The 25,851-nt window shown below is 50.7% G+C and overlaps 11 protein-coding genes across 11 annotated transcripts; 4 read left to right on the forward strand and 7 right to left on the reverse strand.

Annotated features, from left to right (window-relative positions):
• The first annotated feature begins 2,422 nt into the window (after positions 1-2,422).
• Positions 2,423-5,095, forward strand: BO85DRAFT_199765 (putative sugar transporter). Its single transcript, XM_025654516.1, has 7 exons — positions 2,423-3,038; positions 3,184-3,283; positions 3,341-3,353; positions 3,422-3,639; positions 3,693-3,842; positions 3,897-4,330; positions 4,390-5,095. Exons 1-7 carry the CDS (start codon positions 2,762-2,764, stop codon positions 4,953-4,955), a joined length of 1,758 nt encoding a protein of 585 aa, XP_025510527.1. The 5' UTR covers positions 2,423-2,761; the 3' UTR covers positions 4,956-5,095.
• An 874-nt stretch (positions 5,096-5,969) lies between these two features.
• Positions 5,970-6,598, reverse strand: BO85DRAFT_199807 (uncharacterized protein). Its single transcript, XM_025654518.1, has one exon. The coding sequence runs from the start codon at positions 6,468-6,470 to the stop codon at positions 6,129-6,131; it is 342 nt and encodes a 113-aa protein (XP_025510528.1). The 5' UTR covers positions 6,471-6,598; the 3' UTR covers positions 5,970-6,128.
• BO85DRAFT_199815 (serine/threonine-protein kinase) lies at positions 6,599-9,251 on the reverse strand. The gene is made up of 4 exons (XM_025654519.1): positions 8,584-9,251; positions 8,357-8,407; positions 7,956-8,200; positions 6,599-7,894 (listed from the first exon to the last, which is right to left on the reverse strand). The coding sequence occupies exons 1-4, from the start codon at positions 9,019-9,021 to the stop codon at positions 6,727-6,729; spliced, it is 1,902 nt and encodes a 633-aa protein (XP_025510529.1). The 5' UTR covers positions 9,022-9,251; the 3' UTR covers positions 6,599-6,726.
• Positions 9,252-11,108: 1,857 nt separating this feature from the next.
• On the reverse strand, positions 11,109-11,990 carry BO85DRAFT_472600 (uncharacterized protein; the record flags this gene model as incomplete). Its single annotated transcript, XM_025662568.1, has 4 exons — positions 11,109-11,426; positions 11,568-11,627; positions 11,705-11,746; positions 11,901-11,990. The coding sequence occupies 4 exons, from the start codon at positions 11,988-11,990 to the stop codon at positions 11,109-11,111; spliced, it is 510 nt and encodes a 169-aa protein (XP_025510530.1).
• On the forward strand, positions 11,674-15,120 carry BO85DRAFT_199830 (uncharacterized protein). The gene has a single exon (XM_025654520.1). The coding sequence runs from the start codon at positions 11,997-11,999 to the stop codon at positions 14,625-14,627; it is 2,631 nt and encodes an 876-aa protein (XP_025510531.1). The 5' UTR covers positions 11,674-11,996; the 3' UTR covers positions 14,628-15,120.
• On the reverse strand, positions 14,841-15,639 carry BO85DRAFT_199791 (uncharacterized protein). Its single transcript, XM_025654517.1, has one exon. The coding sequence runs from the start codon at positions 15,511-15,513 to the stop codon at positions 15,055-15,057; it is 459 nt and encodes a 152-aa protein (XP_025510532.1). The 5' UTR covers positions 15,514-15,639; the 3' UTR covers positions 14,841-15,054.
• A 185-nt stretch (positions 15,640-15,824) lies between these two features.
• Positions 15,825-19,121, reverse strand: BO85DRAFT_407728 (putative C6 transcription factor (Leu3)). The gene is made up of 6 exons (XM_025657374.1): positions 18,527-19,121; positions 18,002-18,441; positions 17,513-17,950; positions 17,193-17,461; positions 16,606-17,139; positions 15,825-16,549 (listed from the first exon to the last, which is right to left on the reverse strand). The coding sequence occupies exons 1-6, from the start codon at positions 18,722-18,724 to the stop codon at positions 16,236-16,238; spliced, it is 2,193 nt and encodes a 730-aa protein (XP_025510533.1). The 5' UTR covers positions 18,725-19,121; the 3' UTR covers positions 15,825-16,235.
• A 226-nt stretch (positions 19,122-19,347) lies between these two features.
• BO85DRAFT_199913 (uncharacterized protein) lies at positions 19,348-19,903 on the forward strand. Its single transcript, XM_025654521.1, has one exon. It carries the CDS (start codon positions 19,424-19,426, stop codon positions 19,742-19,744), a length of 321 nt encoding a protein of 106 aa, XP_025510534.1. The 5' UTR covers positions 19,348-19,423; the 3' UTR covers positions 19,745-19,903.
• Positions 19,904-20,027: 124 nt separating this feature from the next.
• On the reverse strand, positions 20,028-21,456 carry BO85DRAFT_472603 (uncharacterized protein; the record flags this gene model as incomplete). The annotated part of the gene is made up of 4 exons (XM_025662569.1): positions 20,028-20,411; positions 20,463-20,607; positions 20,676-20,895; positions 20,958-21,456. 4 exons carry the CDS (start codon positions 21,454-21,456, stop codon positions 20,064-20,066), a joined length of 1,212 nt encoding a protein of 403 aa, XP_025510535.1. The 3' UTR covers positions 20,028-20,063.
• Positions 21,457-21,844: 388 nt separating this feature from the next.
• Positions 21,845-25,688, reverse strand: BO85DRAFT_407734 (F-box domain protein). Its single transcript, XM_025657375.1, has 2 exons — positions 25,078-25,688; positions 21,845-24,967 (listed from the first exon to the last, which is right to left on the reverse strand). The coding sequence occupies exons 1-2, from the start codon at positions 25,260-25,262 to the stop codon at positions 22,186-22,188; spliced, it is 2,967 nt and encodes a 988-aa protein (XP_025510536.1). The 5' UTR covers positions 25,263-25,688; the 3' UTR covers positions 21,845-22,185.
• On the forward strand, positions 25,326-25,707 carry BO85DRAFT_341841 (uncharacterized protein; the record flags this gene model as incomplete). Its single annotated transcript, XM_025655461.1, has 3 exons — positions 25,326-25,343; positions 25,432-25,571; positions 25,662-25,707. Coding segments are annotated over 3 exons (204 nt in total), but the record flags the coding sequence as incomplete, so codon positions are not given.
• Between the last annotated feature and the right edge of the window lie 144 nt (positions 25,708-25,851).

Consider the following 25,851-nt stretch of genomic DNA (forward strand, 5'->3'; position numbering starts at 1 on the left):
AGGGAACTCCCTGTGGTTGGCCCGGTAGGTAAATTAGGGAGCCATTTGCATGACTACAAGTACTTCCTTAGTAGTATTACAACCACTCTGCCTCTGAGCCAAAGCCATTGGTGGCCCGTGGCCCCATTAGGGATGCCCGTCTGTAGGAAATTAGGACTTGCTTGCTGGGTGATGATTGGACGACCAGGGAAACGGGTACATCTGAGAAACGGTTGCGGAAGTGGTGACGGACCAGTGTAACGGTGATCCCTGCTGGGATTGGACTGGCGACCTCAGGCTCAGGCCTCTGCCGTGCCATTCCCGTCTGGGAAAGGCCGGTCGTCTTGGGACCCTAAACCTACTTCATCATGGTGTCTCGTGTCGGCGACTCCTAGTACGTTCCTACATGCATGCTGGACGGGTAAGTTTTCAGGTGCGGCTGCGCTCGTGGCTTACGGTTACCATCTTCAGAGTGCAGATCGGATGTAAGATACTCGTGTCTGTTGAACATGAACTTCAGACCTCTATCCTTATGGTACGACGAAGTCCACCAGTCCTAGTAGTTTCGAATTATGGGAGACAGAGAAGGCGGATTCTCACATACCAAATCAGGTTTCAACTGCGCCAACGGAGTGCCTTCAGGTTAGTGGCCATGGCATCCTAAATTGTAAGATCTCTCTGCCCGGTACCGATGTTGTCAGGTAACTTTGACTAGTCCCAGTTGGGATTAGCGTCACATAGAAGTATGGCGATGACGTAGAAGAATATCGGGCAAATCTAGCACGTGGACCGAGTCGTTTGTGCTCATGTGAGGATATTCTAGTGCCGGAAAGACTTGTTCTATTGTGTACACACACAGTCCTGAGCCGTTCGAAGGACATGTTTACTGATGACGCCGAGTTAAGCTTCTTCGGATGGCATCATTACCCCAAATTCTGACCATGCGCCTCGGCCGGCACCATGGAGAGCCTCCCTTGCGTTGGGATGAACCAACGCACGCTGCGGAGATGAATGCCAGCCGAGCTGTCTTATTGCTTGGAAGATCTGGCACCTCCCGAAGAATCCTCGATTCTAGCATCCAGTCAACGTTGCTGGCAACCACCGAGAAGTGGGTTAAGGTAAAAGTGGCTTTCCTAGTGCACCCTTTCCCGGTAGTGAAGAGAAAAAATGTGCTGTGCAGCATTTATTGCATACCGAGGAGTCAGAGCTATGGGTTTGGCGCTTCAAAACATCCTTTTTCCCGCTTTTCTTTGTGGCAACCGAGTACTCCTATCTCTATGAGTTCTTCGAAAGATAAGCCCTACATATTCCCTATCATATTATCTCTTTTGGTAAGACGTTGCTCCAATCGTCAAGTCGATTGTCGCAGGGGTATCGCTGCAGTCTGCATCTGCCAAGGGCCATGGCGTCCGCCGTCAATGCCAAGACGCCCTACCAAGGTATAGACGGTCCAATCAGCATTGTTGAGATTGGACTTCGGTTTCGGCCGGTGTGGTTCCATCGCCCCGCGCTAGCCTGACTCCGGCCAAAGTATGGGGGGCCGTACAGGATCAGTACGCGTATCACGGTATTTGCATATTGAGAGTCATGCGAAAGCCTATCTACGCCCCTCCGAAGATAAATTTTGTGCCAGCGTTTCGATAGACTCGGAAGAGGGGTGAGGAGAAAATATGCATTAATTTTACAGCTGCCAAGGTATTGAACGAAGTTTTGCCGACCAGTTGCATTACATCTCTTCTGGGAGACTAAGTCGTGGGCACTTGCCACTTCTCGGCGTTTGCAAAAAGCACTAATTTAATTTACAGGGACGGACCCATACCACCCCATGTATCGTAGCAGCAGACAGAAAAAGTAAAAAAGAAAAATAGGAAAGAGGGAAGAAACAGTGATTTGCGATGGGAATTTCTGCGATGCAGTCTTTTTTTCCTTTTTCATGTTAGCTTTCAGTCCAAAGCTGGATGCGTATATAGACCTCAGCTTCCCTCTCCTCATCCCTCAAACCTTGGTTCTTTCCTGTGCTTACCCTCACTCTTCTCTACCACCTCATATACTACCCACCCCCTCCCCGCATCTCTTTTCCCCCTCTACCGTTGCATTTCTTAAAAGAGTCGGCTTGAAGACGACAGCGAGTGCAGTCGATTGATCCTCTACTCCGTGCGCCATCTCATCGCTCTGGGAAGAAGGTTCGATCCATTCGACCTGTCAGTCGGAACCATCACTGTTCCTTGCCCTCTTATACCTCTTCATACTCCGTCCCTGTCGTCTATAGGTCGACTGAGCTGCAGTTCTCAGCGTCCCTAGCTTTTTTACCCCTGCATTACTTTATATACCATTGACTCCTTTTGGATATATTTCAAACCTGCTCCAGCAAAGGCGAAAACCGTCTGCTCGATTTCAGCTGTACGACGTGCGCTCAATAGCCTCGACATAAGACCCACGAATATCCGGCCTTTGAAATCCCCGAGCACCTTTTATTCGGCCCCTGAGTATCGGTTCCTGTTCAGCCTGTCCCTAGCACCAACCTGTTACGGTTATACAGCCATTGCGCCTACTGTATCTGACCCTAGCGACAACTGCGAAGCCATCGGTGGCCCCTAGCTTTCTGAGCATCCCGGATATCGATAGAGAAATACCCTTGCAGACCATAGCGACAAGTAGTTCGACTCACGCTGAAGCCCGCCAAAGCAGACCATCGATCCTGTTCCCCCAATTTGCCCCCGGTGCCACAGCCCATATCGAAAGTTGCCCTCGCATGCGACATCGTCACTAAAGCCCAACAACCATGCCTTTCGGAGTCAACCCTTTCCGGAAAAATGACCACGACTTCCCTGGAGTCGTGGTCCCCCTGTCCGAAGCCCCTCCGCATCACAAGCCGAACCCTGAACTAGAAAAAACCGACCGCCCTGATGAGAAGACTGACAATAGGAGCTTGGATAGGGCTCCCTCCTCGGAAGCCGGCGTAGGGTCTGTCCACAATTACAACACCCTGACCATCGAGGCCCTTCGCGCTGAAGTTGAGGCGGATATCGCGACATCAGGCAAAGACACTGCGTATGACCGTATGTTCTGATGTTGCCCCATGGGGCGGCTACTGTCCATTTCCCCTGCTCTGCTTCCTTGCTTTCTTGAGACTCCCAAAGAAAGATTAGCCTCGTGCCTGGGCACCTTCGAAAGTCTGAGATCTGATTGTGATTATCTGTATAGGCAAGGCAAAACTCATCAATAGAGCCATCCAGGATATTGGCATGGGCCGTTATCAGTGGCAACTTTTTGCGCTCTGTGGTTTTGGTTGGCTAGCAGACAAGTAAGTGGTTCCCTCGTGCGCATTACTTGTATATCAGCTAACGTTGGTCTACTCCAGTCTCTGGTTGCAGGTGAGATAGATACATCTGATTTCGGCGAAGATAATGTCTTTGATGGCTGTTTTACTAACCGCTAAAAGGGTGTTGCATTGACACTAACCCCGATTGCCTCGGAGTTTGGGGTTTCTACTACATGGGTCCGATTCACAACATGCTCCTTGTTCTTGGGTCTTTGCATTGGTGCATCGTTCTGGGGTATCGCGTCCGATATCATCGGCCGTCGCCCGGCTTTTAACATGACGCTATTCATTTGCGGTGTTTTTGGCATTGCCGCCGGTGGTGCCCCAACTTGGATCGGGTGCGTACCCTTGGTAGTTTGCGAAGTCGACGCTTGCTAATGTCAGATGCTAGAGCCTGTGCCCTGTATGCTTGCTTGGGTCTTGGTGTAGGCGGTAACCTGCCTGTCGATGGGGCTCTGTTTTTGGAATTCCTCCCTTTTGCCTCGGGAAACCTTCTGACAATGCTGAGTGTCTGGTGGCCTCTCGGCCAATTAGTCTCCAGGTATGTCATCCTCATCTAGCGTCTTGAGTCTGTTGCTAACAAGTAATCAATTAGTCTACTCGCATGGGCGTTCATTCCGAACTACAGCTGCAGCAGCGATCTGCCTGCTTGTGGTAACGTTGCTAGCGGAGAGGCGTGCTGCACTAAGCAAAGCAACATGGGGTGGCGCTACTTGTGCTTCACGCTGGGTGCCCTTACTTTTGTCATGTTCATTTGCCGCTTCTTCCTCTTCCATCTATACGAGTCGCCCAAGTATTTGCTTGCACGTGGCCGTCAGAGCGATGCTGTTGCTTCCGTTCACGGCATTGCCCACAAGAACCGAACCAAGACGTGGCTGACTGAGGAAATCCTCAACGAAATTGGTGGTTATCCTGAGGAGGTGGCAGAGGAAAAGCTCAGCTTTGCTGAAATTGTGCGGAGGAATCTGTCCAAGTTTTCCTTGGAGCGCATTGGACCCCTCTTTTCCTCCAAAAAGCTTGGTTTCTCCAGTATGTGTTCAACACAACACTCCATTTTCCTTAACCTAGGCTAACTAGTCAACTTTTAGCCGTTCTCCTCTGGTTCTGCTGGGCCACGATTGGAATGGGATATCCCTTGTTCAATGCCTTCCTCCCCCAGTACCTCGAGCGTGCAGGTGGCTCTAGCTCCAGCTCTACTTACATTGCCTACCGAAACTATGCCATCACTTCGATTGTCGGTGTCCCTGGGTCGATCCTGGCCTGCTACACTGTTGAGATCAAGTATGTTGGCCGTAAGGGTACGATGGTTATCTCCACCTTGATTACCGGAGTGCTGCTCTTCTGCTTCACGGCCTCGACCGACTCCAACATCCAACTGCTTTGCTCCTGCCTCGAGGCTTTCTTCCAGAACATCATGTACGGCGTCTTGTACGCCTACACTCCCGAGGTCTTCCCGGCTCCGAACCGTGGCACGGCCACTGGCATTTCCAGCTGCCTAAACCGCATTGCGGGACTGTGCGCGCCTCTCGTGGCCATCTACGGCGCAAGTTCCAACCCAGATGCTCCTATCTACGCATCTGGTGGACTTATCCTGGCCGCATTCGTGGCCATGTGTCTTCTCCCTATTGAAACCCGGGGAAAGCAGACGCTGTAAATGATAACAGAACAAAAGAGGAAAAAGGGAGGCAAGTATTTATATATTCTTTTCTTTATTATCTTCACCATTACGGCTGGTTATGTTTATACGCTCATGTCTTAACTTCTTGGGTAAGCGAGCATATTGGAATGATGCATGATACCCATGTATTGAATGGCTTGCATGAACGACGGGATTGCACATAGTGCCTGGTGGATATATGTATACATGCCCGCTTGATTGATTAGTTCCGTCTACTGACTTGTTCGGTTGTACTACTCTTCGTGTGTTGATATACTTATGTTGTATGACGTGGATGCATGACGTTTTTCTTTTGGTTAGCCGTATATAGGATCAAAAGAAACAAAAAAAGGAGCATGATAGAATAGGAAGTGAAATGAAAATGCACATGAATTTCATTATTAATCACATGTTTATAGTGATCTTGTATTCCTTCAAATTCCTTAATCAACCATAAGGAACACTCCTACACAGTATAGCCATCCTCATTCAGCGTAGCACACACTTCAAGCAGTGATCAATAGTACTATACTACTGATCTTCGTCCCTGACCACTCCTCTCCACTCACTCTCATCATCACACTCATCCCTCATACATACTATATACTATATACTACATCCATAGACAACATATCCACTAGATAAACTAATGCCATTTTCCTCTCCTCAATCGGTGATACAAGTCCTGGGTAAGGGACTACATACATACATAGAAAGACAGATACTTGCTAGTTAGTTCAGAACCGAGGTAAGAAGTTCCAATACTACATAGATAAAAGTCTTTATTAGATAGATGGTTATTACGGATGGGGGATATATACCCGATAAGTGGGTGGGTTACAAGAGTGGTGGTGATATTAGATTCAGATGTGTTGCTACTAGTAATTTATTTTTTTTCTTTTCTGTTTCGACAAAATGGTGATACTGCATGCGGTATGAAACAAGTTGTATAATTTAGGGCATAAGGAGTCAAGTCTATATGAATATACATGCAGACACCTTGGTTCTTCGGGGTCTTCCAAGGCAGTATGCACTATTATACTTGTGTAAAAGAGCTACGCGGAATGCACTAATTAAGCTCCAGGCATAATTCTACAGACATGAACTATGATCATGTTCATCCGTTTCGGTCATCTAGAGATACTAACATAGATCGACCAGGATTCGCTTTTAGTTACGAAAGAAAGAGAGCAAAACGTACATACGCCGGACTACTCCGAGAAGAAAAAGGAAGCAGTTGCAGTGATATCCATAGATATAGCCCACCACGCATCGTGAAAAATCCATGCCACGAATGTGCTCCTTTCGCAAATATGTATGTATGTGCATCTGAAGCATCAAAGCATGTAAATGTATAGCCCCGGAGGAAAATGGCACGCGCGTAATGACATTCATCGAACAAAACAGCCCAGCAACAATCAGTACATATGTGAAGAAAAGGGACCATACCATATGCTGTGCCCAGAACCCGAATACAGCTAAAACATGAGTAGAAAAAAAATTACCAGCCATGAAAGGAAGAGGTAAAAGAAGAAGAAAATAGCAACGATAAAAAGAAACACCCAGAATAAATGCGACCGATCGAGTTCGTGTGTAGCCACCCGGGATCCTGTCCAACGTTCGAATAAGGGGAAGGGGGAATAAGGGTTAGGTCATCAGATCAAGAAACTCATAAGCAAGGGGAGTTCGTAGCCTGTGGCTCTCGAGTCGTCAGGAAGTGTTGTGGATCTTGGGAGATGGAGAGAGATGGTTTGGGAAAGGGAGAGGCTTAAGCAACCTGGCCCTGTTGTCGTCGACCTCTCTTTTCTAATAATGTGGCGTTGTCGAGACTCAGCTCGAAGGGCTCCCGCGCACCCCGCGCAATGCTCTGCTTCGCAGCGGCTGCCACCTTGGCGCTGTGCTGGCCGTATCCTTGCTGCTGTCGAGGCTGGTGCGCTTGGCGCGCTTGCGCGGCGTGGCTGGGCGCTCCCAGGTTCGTCGATCGGAGTTTTGCTTCCATAGCCGCTACATCACTGGCTTGCTGGGAGGCTTTGGGAATCTTAGCCGGAGGGAAGTCCTCCCGAGGAAGAGGTTGGTAGGTAATCTCTTCAGCCTCGTCGTAGTCTTCGTTCAACGGATTAAGCGCTGACTGGAATGCTGTAGACGGGTTCGCACCACGATACCCTTGGCGGAAGTTCTTGCGCCGCTTGCCTTCCTCTTCCTGTCGGTGAACGGCATAACCCACGTCGAAGACCTCGCGCAGATTGATCGCTCCAGGAGAGCGGAAGTCCATGGGGCGCTCGAGACCGGCAGAAGCTGGATCCATGAGACGGGCGCTGGCCGGGGCGTAGGGCGCTTGATCGGCCGCGAAGGCGTCCAATTGTTGTGTTTTGCGGGTGGTTAGCGGGGTTGCCAGAGGCGGAGCATCTGCAGCTGCTTCGGTTGCTTCGTCGGTCTGACGAATCCACGGGTGCTCCAAAAATTGCTTGATCGTGTACCGCTTCTCCGGATCAACCGTCAACAGATGGGAGATCAAATCCTGCGCTGACTTGGAGATATCGTCCCACCACGGCGACAGGAAAGTATATTGGCCACGCGCGACCTTCTCGGTGAGAACTTGGATGCTCTCGTCATAGAAAGGCGGGAAGCCACAGAGGAGAGTGTAGAGAACGCAGCCCAGGGCCCACATATCAACACTCTTCGAGTATCTCTCATCCTTGACAATCTCGGGCGCGGTGTAGCCGACAGTTCCACAGGGCGTCATAGTTTGGCTATCCCAGATGACCTTGGACAGACCAAAATCGGCGATCTTAATCACACCAATGCCGCCGGCGCCTTTTCCGGGAATAAATTCGCCTTCATCGACCTTGTCCTCGTCCCCAGGTTGACGAGGTTTGGGGTTTTTGCTCGGGATGAAGTCGATGGGGTAGAAGAGAAGGTTTTCGGGTTTGATGTCACTGTCGCAAAGGTCAGCAAAGTTAGGGGGCGGTCAAGAGCACGTAGGAGGTCAGGCCTTACCGATGCACGACACCGGATGTCTCATGAAGATACTCAATGGCCTTGGCAACTTGAAGAATGACGTGACGACTAAGGTCTTCGCTGAAGTAGGTCAATCGCACGATTTGATGGAACAACTCGCCACCAGGGCAGAGTTCCAGCACGATGTAGTAATATTGGCGCGACTCGGAAAACTGGACCAGTTTGACGATATTCGGATGATCTAGCTGGCGCATAATCTGGACTTCTTTCAGGATATTGGCGCGCTAAGAAACAAATGAGTCATTAGCTCGAGCAAACACTTTTGGAGTCATTGGTAGCAAGGGGAGGCGAAAAGAAGACATTGCAAGGGCAGGGTATCAGGCGACCCATGCGACTTGGATGGGTGACTCATGATAGATCATCCCAGAGGGATTGCGCACCTCTGTAGCTTTGGGTTTCTTCTTCAACCCGGGATGTAGATGGGCGGATGACTATTGACAAGAGATTGGCGAAATGACTCAGAAAGAGAGAAAGAGAGATGTAAAGAGGAAACAAGGCAAACCAGCAAATCAGAAAACACAGAGAGCAGCATAAAGAAGAATAACCAGAATGCGCATATAAACCATGACACAACCAAGGGAAACGAGTGTGTGGTTGCAGTTCCTACCTGATTACTATTCATTTCAAACTTCCGAACGACTTTGATGGCCACGTCGCCGTATTCGCCGGTGCTATCCCTGGCGCGATAGACGTTACTGAAAGCGCCATCGCCCATCTTCTCGACGAGGGTATAACGTTCGAGGCCGGGGTATCGAGGCATCTTGTTGCGACTGCTCTTTTCCTCTGCGATAATCTGCTCGAGTTCGGCCTCGCGCGCGCGGCGGGTCTGGTCGGAATTCTTCTGGGACGGCTGAGCCTGGCCGTTGCCCATTCTGCTGTCAATGGCATCCAGGTTACCAGCAGCGGGAGGGTAGGAGCCCTGGGGTTGACGTTGTTGTTCGGCATGAATGGGAGAGACATTGGTGGTGGGTTCGGCATGCGGCGTCACCAGGCGGGCTTGTTTGCCATGACGTATGAAATTCTTGAGACTTTGTATGGTACTCATAGTGTGTGTGCTGAGTAAGGGGGGGAGGGGAGGGAGGGAGGGAAGGGGAAGTGGGGGATTACAATGGAAGAAAAGGGAAAGAAAGGGACAGGGAATGAGGAAAAAGGAAAGTGAAGAGAAGTAAGTAGTAGGGGGGGGAGGAAAAAGGGAGGGAAGAAAGAGGCCAGACAGTAAGTAGTAGTAGGAAATAGTAGGAGTCAGGCAAGGTCAGTAGGACGAGGAAGAAGAAATGAAAGCCAGATGATGAAATGTGATTGGGAAGGAACCAAGATTCTCTGTGTCTCTGTTTTTTTCGTTTTTGTCCTTTTTTGGGTTAAACTGTGTCTAATTTAGCTGCTGGTGCTTTTTTACCCCGCCAAGGCCTAAACTGTAATTGTCCGTTAGTGTCAGTTGGGAAATACAGTCACTTAAGGAAAGATGTGCGTGAGTAATGCCAGAATAACTTCAAAAAGACAAGACGATGACGTTTCGGGAAGATGATCGATCGGGATTTGTCAAATTAAGTTACAAGGTGGCAGGACCGAACAAAGAAAATGGACACACACACACAAAAGAATGGGTGGGAGGAGCAAAGAGGAGAGGGGAGGGTATTTTTGGGATGAGTATTTTATTACCTGTGAGTGAGATCACTGCTGCTTGCTGCACAGTCAAAAAAGACACACCCCAGTGAAGAACCACAGTCGAAATTGTGGATGAGAAGGATTGGAGAATGGACGGGACACCAGTCACAAAATAATCGTCGTAGAGGAAATTAATTTAAATTCAATCTTCTTTCCCTTTCTCTTTCAGCTGAAATGGAGACGGAGAGAAAGCGAAAGGACGGGATGGTGGGGAAATGCTGGCCGATGGGCAGATCGATGGAGGATGGAGGATGGATGGATGAGGGCAGCTGGACAGACTGCAGGCAGCACAACGTGAGGGAGCACCGTGGCAGGAATCAGAAAAAAATTATGGCGGACGAAGACGGATGAGAGGCTATGAAGATTATAATTTCAAGAACACATGCCGATGCATGAGGAAGCGTAAGATCAAATAAAATAAAATAATTCTCAATCAAAAAAAAGAAAAGAGGGAAATCGAATGAACGGCATGGAGCGTCATCGGCCAGCGGAGGTGGAATTGCAAGCAGCCATGACGTCGAAGGGGATCTTCGCCTAGGCTGACTTGCCGGTTCCGGTTAGTCTGGTTCCTTTCGTGGGTGATGACTCAGCCAGTCTCGCGTGCCGATTGTCTCTCTTTCTCTACTCTCTGTCAGTTCGCCTTCATCATCATCATCTATCATTGCTGTCACTACCTAACCCCATACTTAATCTCTCCCTCATCTCGCTTCAATACTCCCGAATATCTTTTCCATTTGGTGGCTGCTCACTGACCATCTCACACTGCGTCATATCCCGTCATGGCTTCTTCAACCCGTCCCCATGACTGATTTCAAATCGGAAATGACATTAGTACGTAGTAGATTAGATTAACGCGAGATACAAGCTCTGTCCTGATTATTCAACAAAGATCTGGGTCTAGCCCTTTATCCCGGTTCGAGTTATCGTCAGACTCTTCTCACACTGGTCGTCATGTCATCATATGCGCAGTTTAATCCCTCGTTTCGGGGGCCATCCCGTCCCTACTTAAGTGGCTGCTCTGCTCGCCTACCCATTCCGCTTCTCAGCAAAAGTCGGATCCGATCCAGCGCCGGCAAACAACAATCGCGGGTCCTTTGGCTACTGTGTTCCCGGTCTGGGGATGGTTCAGCTGTGGTCGTCCATGGATTACACACGCCACTCCCGAGATTTCTGCCAACGTTGCAGGGGGACTCATGTCATCGATGATGCAATTCCTTGTTCAACTCGACCAGGAACCTACAGTAACCGGCGGTGTCGATATATACTTGGGAGAAGTTACTTAACCGTGTCGACACCGCATCTTCTGGTGTACTGTGTAGCAATAACCTTGATGCCTCGGGTACTTTCCGGTCCTATATGGCAATTGTAGTAACCCCGTCTTATAGTAGTGTGAGCCTATAGCATTTCGGAGCATCCCGTGACAACTGCAGGGCGAGTCACTGGATCGTCGCCGATTCTCCGAACAAATCAATCCCTCCATCCATTCCCCCTCATCATCTCTCCCACTTCCATTCGGTCGCGCTCCTCCAGACCATCAATTAGCCAGCCCTGCCATACTTGGGCCTCATCCTTCCCCCTCTGCTTTCCTCCATGTAGTTTGCCAAGCCGACCCACGACTTTAATCGCGGTCATTATCCCGGATTGACCTGGGGCGGTCCGCTGAGTGCACCGCGCGCTGGATCCGCAACGTGGAATGTCTTTGCGACTCATCTGTCTTGCCTCGTCGTCGCGCTCCTCGGACCTTTTCTGTGCCAACGGGGTTTCCTCCTGCGTGTCACGCCTTGCCTGGCCCCAATTCTTAAACCATATTCTCTATTTTTGGAATCGTCGATGCCCCTGGAGGAGCATAATCGCTGCTGACCGGAAGAATTGGCATCGGTCTGGTTTGTAAGACGCGCTGGGGTGGGCATTAATTCGTTAGTTTACCGTGTTCCTCCCCTTGCGCTGTCCATCCACTTCCCTCCCTTGCTGGCCGCCGCTCAGTCGCTTTTACAACAAACTTTGTCCAGGGTTGGCAGGAAAGAAAAAAGAAAAGAAAAGATAAAGATCCAGTGAATGTGTACAAGGTAGCCGTTGTCCAAAACGGTCACCTCTTTCGGGGGTTTCTTATCCATTGTAGTAAACGTTATCTTTCTTGTTTGAAACTCAACCTCACACTCCGAACTGCCGCGGTGAGCAGGCGATGCGACGTCGTCAGCTATTAGCTGGGACCAATCTCCATTGAAACAACTCAAGTGTCATGATTCTCCTGCCAATCACCCACCCACTTTGATCGCTTGTGACAAATATCAGTCCGGATTGCCGCGACCGTCGGGTCCGCCAATTGGGCATCCCAGACAGTTGGGCCATCTCACCATGCCCGGCCTGGAAGTCGTGAACACGTCTCTCGCCTCACCAGGACACCTGGACCCGCCCCAGTTGAGGGCCCACAAGTCTCTACGACGAAGGCCAAATGTCCTCTGGAGCCCTCCAGCCATCGAGGCAACGCCTCAACCTCAGCATGGCCGCCCTTCAAATGCCACCCCGTTGGCAGCCGCTCCCGTCCGTCCTTTAACGCCGCCTGGAGTTGCTCAGAGCGAAGACCTCATGAGCAGCGGAACAAGCACGCCAAAAGCTACTTCATCCTACTCCGTGAACGGGGCGGTGACCTCCAAGCCGTCCCATCCACCCACGCCTGAAACTACTCCCCCGCGTGTCGCTCCTTCCGCCCCGCGTCCGGGACTGTCGCACTTTGGACTGTCTTCTTCCTCCTCATCGCACGCCGAGTCGTTTCGGACAGCCTATGAAATGATCTCGGACGCAGAGACGGAAACTCCTCGTCAGTCTACGCAGTCGTTGTTGCCTACCAGACAGAGGTCGTTGAGGGACGAGCCGGCGGACTATGATGACCGAGGGAGTGGAGAGTCGACACCGGTTCCTGATCCTCGTACTCAACGCCTCCGACCGTCCAGGATGGAGACCCATGCGCAACGAAAGATGGATGATGATGCAGAATTGAAGGTGTCGCCGCCGCGCAGGAAGAAGTCTACGAGAAATGGGGTTCCCAAGGTCCGGACTGCGGACGCAGAACATGGCTACGATATGAATGGTTGGGAGACACAGAACAAAGTTTCCCCAGCACCCTCGAATCAACGGGAGTCTGTCCGGGATGCGCAGGAACCAGTGGGTGGCTTGTCCATTGAACAGTTTCGCGAAGAGATTGGCTGGCCACGTGCGGAGGACCAGCCTCACTCTGCGGAGCACGACGACGCTCGCCGGCTGTCAGACGTGTCCATGTCTTCGTCCACTGTCGAGGTAATGATCATCGACGCTCCAAGGTCCACTCGAAGATCCCTGCGTCATACCGATAAAAGAGACTCGCTGCGTTCGGCTAGTTCCCCTTTCCCCAGCCCAGAACATGCATCAACCGCTTCCAGCGCGGACTCGCAACATCGCCTAGTACACAAAGCTGGTCGGATCACCGAGAGCGACCGCAAGAGCATCGCGTCGGAAATCTCGTTCTCTGGAGCCTCCAGCGTGAACACCCAACAGCAAACCGTGGATGTGGTGCCGGTGGTTGTGATCCCGGAACGAACCTCCTCTCTCAAGTCGTCCACTTCGACCAGCAGAAATACCTCGCAAAGCCGATCGCGCCACTCCAGTCGACAAGGCCCGTCCGCATCGGGTAGCCGGCCTGGCTCTCGCGAGCCTCCTCGTCAGAAGCGCACGTCCGACACGACTGCAAGCAGCTCGAAGCGGGCGGAATCTCGTGGTCGCCACTCTGGCCGACCGAGTATCCCGGCCCGCAGCTCCTCGCTCTCTGCACCAACCAGTCGAAATAACTCACGGACTACATCTTTGACATCGGAGAGCCTGCGGGACCATGCAATGACTACAGAACATGGAACTCATGATCGTGTTGCTGAGCAGCCACGTCTAGCTAAAGCAGAGACCGCAACCCGCGAGACACATGATGCTGTGGAAGCATCCAAGACGCAGTCCATCATTATCGGAGTGGAGGATATGTCGCATCTGCGCCCACCATCAATGCCATACACACAAATTTCGATCCCTTCATCTTCGCCCGGCCTGATCGAAGTCAGTGAGGCGAGGACTGTCGTCTTCTTCCCGCACAACAATGAATCGCTGCTCCTGGTCGACCCGCAGGCTCAGACTACACAACGAGGGCAACCCGACTACCCTGAACTGTACCAACACCGAATGGAAGAATCCCCCACTCAACGCTACGAGATGACATCCCCTCTTAAAAACCCCCGCCAGCCGCCGAAGCCGCCTATTTGCCAGGTCGTGCCCCCGACGCCCGTGCCAGACGGCGACCGTCAGCCGGGCGGGGCAGGTTACACCAACGAGCCAAGTAAGCTCCGGGGCCGTCGGTTTGGCCCGGGCCGCCGTCCGTGGCTGGTACGTCCTCGGTCTGACTCTTTCAATTCATTCGTCCGCTCATTGTCACTGACGTCGGTGAAGAACCGCAAGGCCGGCAAGGACATTGATGGACGACAGCAGCCTTTCTGGCGGCCTCGTCGGTTCTGGGAAGACTCGGAACCAGAGGAGGAGTCGCCTCGCGAGGCTCCTTACTCGCCCGTTGCAAACCCCGAGGCGTCGGACCTAGTGATCAAGAACTCGTTAGGCATGCCACAGCAGCGCGTTGTGTTTGAGGGTCCTGCGCTTCGCAGCCCGGGTGCCAGACGGCGGCCCGAACAAGCCAGTCGACACCTCGCCAACCGCAGCACGCTCGTAGGAAGCCAAGTCTTCAGCCCCGAGGCGTTCTGCTCACAGACATCGCTCCACCACCAGCGGTTCCGATCCCTGTCATGGTGGCGGCTTCGCTTCCGAACGAATAAGGTCCGCAACATCCGCAAACGCGTGCGACGCACATGGCAGCGACACGCCGAACACCGTCGGGAAGCCAAACGCGAGAAACTCAAACAGAGTATCAGCGGGGCAGTCTTGATGGAGTCGAGCACGCAGCTGAAAATACCAGAGTGATCTATCAGCAGAGTTTTGAATGACTGTGATGTCTCTCTTTATCGTTATTTAGAATGTGCTATATGCTATGCTATGATTGATGGCGTCAACGATGATATGATGATGAATTTTGCATATGTTTGAAATTAGTCATGCATTTTGTACTGTCTGTTATTGTTATGTTTTGGATTGTTTTGCTCTTGATTTGAAAACTGGATGGTCCCAGTCCATTCATGATGATGAAGATACCATACCACACCTTACTTACTGATGAATTATGCAACTACATACACGATGCCACCAATCTTACCTACCTAAATCAATAAGAAATATCATACATATCATAGAACTATATCCACAGTGATAAGTACCGACAACTCCATACACAATAGTAGACCGATCCACAACGAAAACATAAGAAGAAGAATGTGAAAGAGAGAAATATGAATCATTTAAGTCTTCCCCGAACAGCCATCCCCCCATACTCCGCCTCCCTCGCCCTCCTCCGTCTTCTCTCTTCCTCTTTCTCCCTCTCATTTAACTGCATGACACCCCCACTCCTACTTCCACTTCCACTCTCACCACCTAATCTCGAAGAAGAAGAAGAAGAAGAAGAAGAAGATACTGAACGAATCCTCTCCCAACACCCCGGGTCAAGAAACGGCTGCGGCGGGAGGGAGAAGTTGAGCTCTGTTGTTGTAGCAGCAGCTTTTTTCCCTTCATTCGTGGTTTTGGGATTAGAGTCTTGTTCTGCGGATGAAGATGAAGATATGAAATATAGACTCGGTATGTATTTCTCCGTAGAATAATTCTTGGATAATTTTGTGGTTGGAGGTTTTTTGAGAGGACGTTTCTTAGGAATGAGGAGAGAAGATTTTGTAGGGCGGGTGGTTGTGTATTCTGGCATTGTTGATATTAACTTTTCTCTTTGAAAAGTGAGGAAGCTGTGGGTATGGATTATGGATATATATATATATTTCAAAGGTGGTGATTGATAGATAGATAGGTAGATGGTATTTTTATATATTTGGATGGAGATGAAGGAAGTAACGGAGTAGTCAGTCAAGATGTTGGAATACGCCAGCCACGTGATATCTACTTACCCATGGTTTTAAGAACTTGGTAAGCTAGACTTTAGATTTGAGACTAAGATAACCATAACTATAATCGTATCATAATCTACATTATACCTTTAATTAATAGATAATATGGTACCTCCAAACTATATCTCTATATGAGAAATCTTATCTTTTGGTGTAGTAAATAAAGTAGATACATCTATTGATTGCACTATATGCATCGCATCCAACTATCGATACATGGTATCATCTGAACAAGACAAAACAAGACAAAACAAAAATCCAACCCTAGCATCGAATAAAGCTAGCAAAGCAAAAGCAAATCGCCAACTCCTCGCTCCAGTCCGACTCCATAACGTAAGGGTTGTCGGGGGTGTGTGTGTGGGTGTGGGTGCGGGTGCGTGTGTCGGATAAAAATCCAATCATCTCGCTGGTATAATAATATGGTACATCAATCAACAAGAAACATCAAGAAGTCGTCAAATATATGTAAAATAGTGTAAAAATGTTATGTGCCATGTCAGTCGTCGAACAAACAGAATTATTCTGCTCATGCAATACCCTGAGACTCAATCCCCGATATCGTCGAGTATGAATACGGCAAATCGACCAGTCCGTCCAGAAGCCAGTTCAGCGGATCGAATACTTCGTAATTAGGTTCCATAAATCCGCTGGGAAGGGCGCCTACAGCGCTCGGTGCGGATACGCCCATGTTAGCCTGGGGGAGCATGGGGGCTGGGGCGAGGCTGGGGTCTGCGGCGCCGGCGACTCCAGGTGTCGCGGTCGAGGTGCGCGTCGGTTGAATAGATGACGAGTTGGAGGATTCGGCGTTGGAGTCTGGATTGGTTGGGTTTTTGAGATAAGCTGCAGTTATTGTCAGTCTCCGATACATACGTCGATGTGCTTGCATCCGTGCATACCTTCGAGATTACGCCCCTTGGTCCGCGCGTCTTCCCGCCACCGCCAGACCGAGTCAAAAAGCAAGGACATGCTCATTCGGCAGCGCACCTTGAGCATCAGCGAATCGTCGACCTCTCCGCCGTCTGCCGTCAATTTCGGTGTGGGCACGTTGTTCAGCCGCCACATCTGCGCTACTACTTCCGCCAGTCGCTCCGGCAGGTCGTTGCTGGAAACGGACACGCGTCTGATGGCCCAGATCGTCCGGTTGAAGAGGTTCTTTGCATAATCCATGTCGATGTGCGCGGCGAAGAAACTCTTGCATAGCTTCAGCAGAGTACATCCGCCCGCAACCATCATCTGATACACGTAGTACGGGGTGTACGACAGCACCGGGCCGACTTCTGTTTCAAGGTTCATCGCTGCTTCGAGGAACGTCGTGGTAGCAACATAAAGCGAGAGAAGACGCTCTCTATAATCCTTTGCGGTTGTGTCGTCGAAGAACGCAGACAGATGGAGGTGCAGATTCGATGCGCGCAAATAGAGATTGGTGATGCCTGAAAAGGTTAGACCGTCTGTATAATACCATGATGCCTAAGAGAGAACGTACTGTCATTGTGCGCCTTCAGCTGATTCTCCAGTTCATCGAAATCCCGCGACAGGAACGAGATCAATGTTGATCGCTCCTGATCGCTGCAAAGTCCGACGGGGTCCCGCCGATTGGTGTATAAAGATTTGGTGACCTTGTCGCAAAACTTTTCAATCTCCAGCCTTGACCTAATGTCGTCGGGCAACCTGAAGTTGGGGTCCATCGAATCATTTGAAGACAGTGTCCAGTCGTACACACTAGACGGAGGCTGGCCATAACCAGTAGCAACCCTACGTCGCTGTCAGTAAAGGATCGATATCGATAACGATGAAACCACATACCGTTGGGCGACAATGTTGCAGACTGCCCACGTCCGCACCTTATCTCGAAGTTCCTCTTCAATGAGCTCCACGCGGAATTTGCTAAAGTCCTGCGTGTGAGATGGACGGTGCAGCCCCAGCTGCATTGCCACTTGGATCATCATACCGCAGAGCATAAAGGTCGGATCGGTGGACGTGCTGCTGGTAGGAAAAGGCCAAGTACAGAGCAAGCAGAGAGCCTTCACGACGTGGTAGCTTTGTGGGATGTCCGCCAGCGTACTCCACACCAGTCGCGAAACCGGGCCTGAGAGGGAATTGAGAAGGTGGGTGTCGGCTTGGAAGCGCCGCGCGCCTACACTGATGATGGTCCAGAACAGCAGTGGCGATGCGCTGTAGTAATCATCAGGCGACTGGTCTCGATCAAGAAACGGTAGAAAAGGATGGTAGAAGGTGAAAAACCTAACAGCATTAGCATTGACCTGTGAACAGTACAGTCTGCTCAAGCCTTACAGATGAAACAGCTCTGTCACCCTCTCCGGAACGACCGCGACATCTTCAATGCGCTTGAAGTGATGATTGCCGTTCCTCATAAAGTTCGTGCCATCAAAGCCAGAGCGCAAATCCAGAAGCGACGCAACAGCTTCATGAGACCCCATATACTGATCCGTAGACATGGCCGACGGCGTATGGTAGACTCCCGAGCCAACCTGACTGGCCGTTTCTTGCTTGGGAGTCTGAACCGGTGGCAAAGACGCCGACTGTGACGGAGGTATAGCTCCAGCCTGCACAGTAGCAATCTGCTTTCTCAGCTCGATGATCTCGCGTTCCATCTCGGCGTTGCGACTGCGTTTCCCAACCCGTTTGAAGTTGGATTCGATTTTACAGTCGAGCTTCAGACGACGACATCGAGAGCAATCCGTCCACGGGTCTTGAATTACATCACATCGGAGCTGTATGAAATGAAAGAAGGTTAACAACAATTCAGATAAGCCACATGTCTCGGAGGGAAAGAAACCCTAAGTGGCGTGAGCTTACCTTTTGTTGACGACATTCATTACAGGCCCGTTTCACAGGCTGTCTCTTCTTCTCTTCCTGATTATCCTGCCCGTCGATATCATCAATACTGCCCGGGGAGCTGTCCAACCCCGCCATGGCGGTGGTGCGCTTCCTGGCTGGACCCGCAGCATCAGACCCAACAGCAGGGGAGACAGATGGATGGCTGGCACCTCCCATTACGGGACTGGGGGCAGCAGAAGCATTCTCTCCTGCGAGTGGCTCCAGGATGGCACCCTGCAGGCCCCTGCCTCCGATTACGCTGGGCGATCGTTCGGAAGACTCCAGGCTGATAGTAGGGAAGGTAGTAAGAGGGCCGAGATAGGATGTGGTATTATAACACCAAATAAGAAAAAGAAAAGAATATTCGGGGGTCTGCCGGGGAAATTGGCTGGGCACGAGCCTTTTGGCCACGTGAGGGAAAAAGCACTTCGGAGAGAGAGTCGGGGAAGTGTAAAACAAATAATCACCGAAATGGGTGAGGTTATGTCAAGGCGCGCTGTTTGTGCGTGCAGATCCTTTCGAGGAGGAGACGAATGGAGGGATCCAGACCCTTTCTTACTGAGATTGGGATGGAATCAATCCAGCGCGGGGGAAACGGACTGCGAGCGAGGAGAAGCTGTCCGATCTCGCTCTCACGTGGTCTCGCCCGAAAAAAAAAAAAGCACGTGATGATAGCAGGGGCGCAACGGTGGCGCCTTAGTCACCACGGGCCATCGGAGGATCCGCCCCACCTGAACCCTTTTTATTAGGTAATCCCGAGTCCTTGTTCTCAACCCTAACTATACGCCTGTCCTTGATGTTGATGTTGTACAGCAGGAACAGTGAAAATTCTTGCTCACTTTCATTCGAGAAGGAGATGTTGAAAGGGACGATGGTATGACTATCAACTGTCTCCAGAAAGCTCATATACTAGATCATTTTATTGGCCCCACTCCTTGGCCCTATCATCATAGCAGCCTATCCGACGCCAGCCTAAAGCTCGGACGTCCGACGGACCAGGAACTAGGCCGGATAACTGGTATGAATTCGACCACTCATGTTCCACCTAATTATCCCAGCATTACTCCGTATGTCCATTATTTCACCACTTCTTATGGAGGAGTTGGTGATTTGGGAACAACGGACATGCTTGCGTGTGCTTTCTACGCTGTCGTCGTTGTTCATTCTTCTCATATCCGATGCTTGTATGAGATTTAGGCTATTCCTCGGTTGTGTTAGTGCTTACTGCTTAGCTCAACGGTAGAGCTGGCTTGCTGCCCATGTTTGCGTGATGATCGATCATGTTGGGTTGGTGGGAAGTGAAGCAACCTGTCTGCTTTCCGAGGCCCCGTTGAACAGAAATGAAACCTGATAAGTACCCAGTGCAGGCCTAACAACACTATAACTATCAGACCAATGATCAACAAGATCTGCCCAAGCGTCTTAATTTCAGTCGCTATAGTTCCACAGGATAATGATAACGGCATTTTGTACACACGCACATATACACCATCACTGGTTGTACGTCACCACCGAATCAGGGCAGTTCAGTACAAAAGTCCGCTTCGCGTCGATCTTTGAATGATCGCAACAAGCCTAGCATAACTCGAATAAACTCCTTGCGCTCCTCGCGGTCATAGATATCGTACTCCCTGGTCCGCTGCACCTTGATCCTCCCTGATCGCTTTTTCTTGTCTTGAAACCGGGCAACTTCCTGCCGGGCCATGATACCTTTCACGAACCGAAATCTCCAACCTCGCACGCTGATGACATATGCAGGATATTGCTCGTGATTACTTTCGAACTCGAAGGCCATGTTGGCTTGGAATAGAAGTCCCGGGATCTCAGACTGGGAGATGCCAGCTCGTCCAAGCTCTACTTTGCACTGCAGGTTGTTTAGCTTCAGGTACCGGCTTACAAGGGGGAGAAATCTCACCGTGCAAATAGCGAGAGGAATGCCAATTGCTTGACCATCAGAGATATTGAAATTTCCTTTTCCAATGTAGTGTCGGAAATAAAGTCCCTGGTGCGTTCCCAAGTCTTCGCGCGCCAACGGAAAATAGCAATGCTGGCGAAAATCACTGGGTAGGTGAACATAATCAGCTTTCTCATGGCTCTACAGTATTCGGGAAGTCAAAAGGTGACACACATTTCTCCTTGGCTTGGTACGTGCTCAAAAAGCGAGGCCATATAGTCGAATAAGATATTTGCTGTTTTCTCACGATAGCTGTCATCATGAACGTCCCTGAAAAAGGGAGCGAACCTGGCTTTCTTCGGATCTACAAGTTTTTCTAACTCAGACCAGTCCGAGATCTCGTGCGCATCTTCGACTGCAGGGTCTTGCCATAGATCCACAAGCCTCTGATATTCTATAACCACCGCACAACCTCAATCAGTGCTCCGTCTTTCCAGCGCAGCAGAGTTTACTTACCAGTATCATCATCTGATGGCAAATATCTGGAATCAAATAAATTTTCCACCGGCACATCTTCATCTACCTCGACAGTGGCAACAAACAGGCGATCGGGCCTGCGAGATCCAGTCCGCTGGTAATAGAAATGTGTGTCAGAGAGAGACTCCCCAGGTTTGAGATCCTTCTCGCTCTCAGTGGAGCGATGATTATCTGGATTGTTGGCGGCACCTTCTGCTGAGGCTTCCTCGGGCTGTTGAACTGATTCTTCTCGGGCGTCTCTGATGAATTTGAGGTGGATCTTGGTTTTAAACCAATTTGTCGTTGATGGCCCTGGCGAGGCTTCTTGTTTACCTTTTCGTTTACCTTTCCGTGGCTTCCCTGCTTCTCCGCCTATTCCTGGTTTTTTCACCCGGGAAGTCTTGCGTTGTTCTTTCAAGAACTTATCCAGGCCTCCAAAGACATCTTTTTCGACGGGATTCCTTCCTCGAAGTTTGTAGCGTGAGTGTGGGTTGGGCATGGTGGCTACCGAGTAAGTCTGCCAAAATCAATGATAGGGAGGGATAATAGCGCAAAATAATGTATGCAGGTAGAAGCCATATGCCGGCATATTTAGGATGTCGAGAACAAAGACATTGAGAAGAGCAAAACCAACATAGTTCCTGAAATCGTTGCACGGTTAGGGAAAGAAGATGAGCACAAAGGGGGTCAGTCAACCAAGGAACGGAAACTCTTCTTTGACCTTGCGTGGAAGGAGAGACGCAGAAAGGCAACAATCTCCTTTTGGACTAATCTGGCTTTGTGGTATTTATAGAAACTGTGATGGGTCGTGGTTCTAATTCTGCTGTCTTTCGTGGTGTTTATGCAAGGTTTCACTATCAGTAGAGGACTCAAGCTTCATGGAATTGGGTGTCTTCCCTGGTTGCGTTGATGTGGTATCACTGCTCTGGAATGACTGGTTAGACTTAGTCTAAGAGTCACTAAGATAAAAAGCAGTCATAATCCTTGGCTGAACTGAAACCAAAGAATAGAAAAAAAAGAGCGGAAAAATTGATGCATGCATCTTGCCCCTGATCTAGACAGAAAGTAAAAGCTGCGCAAGGTCATGAAGATGTGGTTTAGAAGATTATTATGCACAGCTCTACAAAGCCTATATATGTCCACTCGGGTATATGAGCTAAGAAACAACAAGAAATTTCCAGAGCCAAGAGCCTAAACAGTCTAACCCCCGTATCCTAAGGCAACTTTCCTACATCACTATACATTTGCTTCTGCGTTTACTTCTCTCATAGATGGTCTGCTCGTTCCACTCTTCAATGCGCCTCCGCCACAGATCATGTGCAGCCGCTTGTGAGCTGGTAGATAGCGTGGGGTCTGTCGATGCCCGGCGGTTCAGCGGTGGAATTCCCCCAGGCGGGAGTCGGACATTCTGAGATTGAGAGCGCCGATCTGCTCCTCGGTAGTAGGTGGAACGTTGTCGGCTCCCATGCACACCTTCGGGGGCATCATGTTGAAAGGTCGAGACCTGAAGATTAGGCGAGGAGATGGAGTAGGGGTAATGGTCCAGATTGAAAGTCCCATTTTGTGTCGGTGGCATAGCCTCCTGCCAGTCTGTAGTGCCAAGCAAAGACTCCTCAAGCAAAACGTCCTGGTAATTTGCTCGTTGAACGGCTGACGATTGATTCGGCTGTGTAGACCCACTGAGGACAGGGTGCAGTTGACCCTGGAAGTTGACCGCAGGGTCTTGCTCTGGCACAGGCATGTGCGCTCCATCGAGCCCTTGGAGGTTAGGTTGGGGTCCTGTGGCAGAGCTCCTTCTGCGAAAGAACATGGTATGTCGTCTATTCGGTTCAGGGGACTCGGAGTCTCTCACGCCCCTTCTCATGCGAGCGGCGAGCCGTGAGCCAGTAATGGTATGCAGTCTTTGCAGCGAGCTCCGGGACGGAGATTCGTCAACCATCCGTTCCAAGCGGCTTGTCTGAGGTCTCTGAATGCCTTCTGGGACATCACCGACTCTATGGGCCGGTTCCGTATTCGAAGGAAGGAGGGTCCTTCGGAGATAATCTGGTAGCGGTGCGTCGGGATCCCTAGAATAGGGAGGTGGCGGTGGAACCCAATTGTCTGCGTCGCTCTCATGAGGAACCTGGAAAACCTGGGTGGCTGGCCTTTGGCCTTGAACAGGGCGCGCTTCGTCCTGATAGCGTGGGTTGTTGCGTCCGCGACCATTAGCCGCAGCCGTGGCTGCACGACGCAACGTGTCCCGAGATCGAGGCTGTGTGTTATCATATGGTGATTCCGGAATGTGCTGGATTTCACTATTCGAGGAGCCCGAGAAGAAGGAGCTGTTTCTGCGGGCATATTGCCGAGGTGCGTGGACGACCGAATTGGCTGAAGGATAGGACTCTCGAGCAAATGCGCGCGCTCGAGGTGAAGCAGCATTCCCACGATGTAATCGCGTCCTTCTCCTCTCCAGCTCGACCTCGGTATCTAGGGTAGAGTTCGGTTCACTTAGAAGCTTCGGCTCCGCATCACCGACTTCGATGTTGACTTCAGTTGAGTCACCGTCCGTGACAGATCGTTCCAGGTCTAACAGCAGCACACGTCCGCCATCTACCGGTACGTCTTCTTCGCCAATAGTTGGAGGGCTAATGCCACCAGGAGCAACGGCTACCAATCTACGACGACCAGCCACACAGTTTGGATGGCGTACCCAACGAGCTGCTGTCATTCCCGCCATGTCGGTCATCTTGTGGCCATTGATCAGAACCTTGGGCTTTGTAATGGACTGCTGGAGTCGGGACAGACTATCCCGGGCAGTAGCCGCCTCCTCGATCGAAGGGCCCTGCTCAACATCCATTTCAGCATATGTTCTTGCGTTGGGAGCTACAGGAGCAATATCCAGACGATCAGGTATCCCATATACCCATAAGCCAGAACTCTCAAATCCTATAGCAGCCAGCTCCCCGAGATCGTCAACGGTGGGTAGCATGATGGGAGTTGTCTCTCGAGACCCATCCTCAGACATCGGAGTCACGAAATACGTTGTACCCGAGTTCGTGTTGTGCACCCCAAATGCTCGAAACGTGTTGATTTGTTCATCGAATCCCAGTAGCCAGTTGCCTTCACCTTCTGCGTGCCAGGGCAGCAAACAGGCGTGGCTAAACCCAGTGGTTATGTCTGGAAACAGAATTTGTGTAGTCCACATACGGATCTGTGCATCCCTTGGTGAATACTCGGTTTCTGATTCTGTGTAAAACGGCACTGTTATAGTGACCAAACCGCCGTTACCGCGCTCAGCGGAAGTCCCTAGGAGCATGACACCATCAGAGGAGAACGACACCGAGTCAACCCCGGAGCAGCGCACAGCTCTTCGTTCGGTAGCTAGTGCCCCTTCACCGATGGCGTAGACTTCGATTCGATCATCGTACGCAATGGCAAGAACTCCTCCTGTCGGAGAGAGTGCTAAAGTCCGAGGAACATCGTTCAATGTCAAGTCTTGAATGTGCTTCGCTTCATCATCGGTAAGGCGGTAGATATTGACCCGGTGAGTGGAGGAAACGACGGCGAGAATGGAGCCATCATCTACAATAGCAGCATTCAAAGGCCGTCGCCAAGTCTTGAGCTCATGTTTCACGACCGCCCGATCCGAGGTTACATCAAGTACCACAATTCTGGAAGAGCTGATGCACAGGATAAGCTGTGCATTAGGAGAGAAAGAAAAGCGGAATGCTTCACCTTGTGGAAAGGCCGTCGAAGAGCTCATAGAAGTCGAGGTAAGCTTGATGAGAGTCCTGCGGGGCCGGAGAAACGCATTGAATGTATTCCGCCTGACCTGCGCGCCGAACTGCCGCTTGAGTAGTGTGAGATCGCTTGAGTGAGCGGGCTGCTCAGTAGCCTTCTGCGTCAAGGCAAAGGACGGGCACTGAGAGAGATGATGCGCATACAAAAGGGTTGAGTCCGATATGCGTCGCCATTTCCGGTTCAACAGAGTTAACGACGCAAATGTGTTGGCATCCGCAACATATAGAATACTAAGCCGCCAGTTAAATCAAAGATCCTTCCGAGCACAGGCAGCAGATATCATCAATCACATGATTGTCGCTCGCGCGATGCACCGGCTCTGGGACGGAGGTGCACTTACTGCTCGATGACGGTACGAGGCAAACGAGCAAACGGCGACGACGTCTGCTTCTCCAGACGCGGTCGCGTGCTTTTCGGGGGCTCCTGATGCAGCTTAAGGGAGCAGGTGGTCGAGGGACACTGATCGGGATCAAGATGGGGGCCGCCAAGCCGCTCTGAGGTGGGCAACCGGACATCCTCCTCCATGGTCGATGGTAGTAGTAGTTAGTTTTGAATCTCACCCACGCGGGTCTACATTTGATAGAACAAATGCAGACGACACTGGGGGTTGTTCAATTATCCAAGCCCAGCATGATTTTTCGAGGACATAGGGGGCGAAATAAAGACCGCGGAAGGAAGCACGCTGGTGGGCAAGCGGGAAGCGCCAACGAGCAAGGCCGGTGGCTGTGTCCCTCACCCGCACGCCAATAATGCACCGGGGATCTTCTGCTCCAATGCGTATGGGGGTTCTGAAACGGGGTGGTTTCAAATGACCGAGGAAGGGGAACTCGATAGGTCAGAAGCGGGGAAGCATCAAGAGGTCTATAAGAACTTGGGGGAAGGAAATCCAAGAAGAGATGAGATCGGATGGGGAATAGTTAATAGGTGGGATGAGGAGGAGGGAGAAAAGAGGAGGAGAGTGGATGAAATGGAATGGGTTCCTGACAATGAAACACAAGAACCAACTAGTGTATGTATGTATGAGATGTATTAAGAGGCATTGTTCACTACTACTACATAGTACTAGTTGTAAGTATGAAACAATGTATGCAATCTTACCGCGCTAAGCCCTGGC

This window comes from Aspergillus piperis, assembly GCF_003184755.1.
Source record: "Aspergillus piperis CBS 112811 unplaced genomic scaffold BO85scaffold_30, whole genome shotgun sequence".
Taxonomy (NCBI): Eukaryota; Fungi; Ascomycota; class Eurotiomycetes; order Eurotiales; family Aspergillaceae; genus Aspergillus; species Aspergillus piperis.

Bases quoted from the DNA above. Each gene is read 5' to 3' on its own strand.
- BO85DRAFT_199765 (XM_025654516.1), top strand. From the start codon at position 2,762: ATGCCTTTCGGAGTCAACCCTTTCCGGAAAAATGACCACGACTTCCCT. The intron at 3,039-3,183 runs GTATGTTCTGAT...TTATCTGTATAG, and splicing joins CAAAGACACTGCGTATGACC to GCAAGGCAAAACTCATCAAT. The intron at 3,640-3,692 runs GTGCGTACCCTT...GTCAGATGCTAG, and splicing joins GGTGCCCCAACTTGGATCGG to AGCCTGTGCCCTGTATGCTT.
- BO85DRAFT_199807 (XM_025654518.1), bottom strand. From the start codon at position 6,470: ATGGCTGGTAATTTTTTTTCTACTCATGTTTTAGCTGTATTCGGGTTC.
- BO85DRAFT_199815 (XM_025654519.1), bottom strand. From the start codon at position 9,021: ATGAGTACCATACAAAGTCTCAAGAATTTCATACGTCATGGCAAACAA. The intron at 8,201-8,356 runs GTGCGCAATCCC...TTTGTTTCTTAG, and splicing joins AGAAACCCAAAGCTACAGAG to CGCGCCAATATCCTGAAAGA. The intron at 7,895-7,955 runs GTAAGGCCTGAC...CCTTTGCGACAG, and splicing joins ACATCCGGTGTCGTGCATCG to TGACATCAAACCCGAAAACC.
- BO85DRAFT_199830 (XM_025654520.1), top strand. From the start codon at position 11,997: ATGCCCGGCCTGGAAGTCGTGAACACGTCTCTCGCCTCACCAGGACAC.
- BO85DRAFT_199791 (XM_025654517.1), bottom strand. From the start codon at position 15,513: ATGCCAGAATACACAACCACCCGCCCTACAAAATCTTCTCTCCTCATT.
- BO85DRAFT_407728 (XM_025657374.1), bottom strand. From the start codon at position 18,724: ATGGGAGGTGCCAGCCATCCATCTGTCTCCCCTGCTGTTGGGTCTGAT. The intron at 18,442-18,526 runs GTAAGCTCACGC...CATTTCATACAG, and splicing joins ATGAATGTCGTCAACAAAAG to CTCCGATGTGATGTAATTCA. The intron at 17,140-17,192 runs GTACGTTCTCTC...TAACCTTTTCAG, and splicing joins GCTGAAGGCGCACAATGACA to GCATCACCAATCTCTATTTG.
- BO85DRAFT_199913 (XM_025654521.1), top strand. From the start codon at position 19,424: ATGACTATCAACTGTCTCCAGAAAGCTCATATACTAGATCATTTTATT.
- BO85DRAFT_407734 (XM_025657375.1), bottom strand. From the start codon at position 25,262: ATGGAGGAGGATGTCCGGTTGCCCACCTCAGAGCGGCTTGGCGGCCCC. The intron at 24,968-25,077 runs GTAAGTGCACCT...CTGGCGGCTTAG, and splicing joins CCTCGTACCGTCATCGAGCA to TATTCTATATGTTGCGGATG.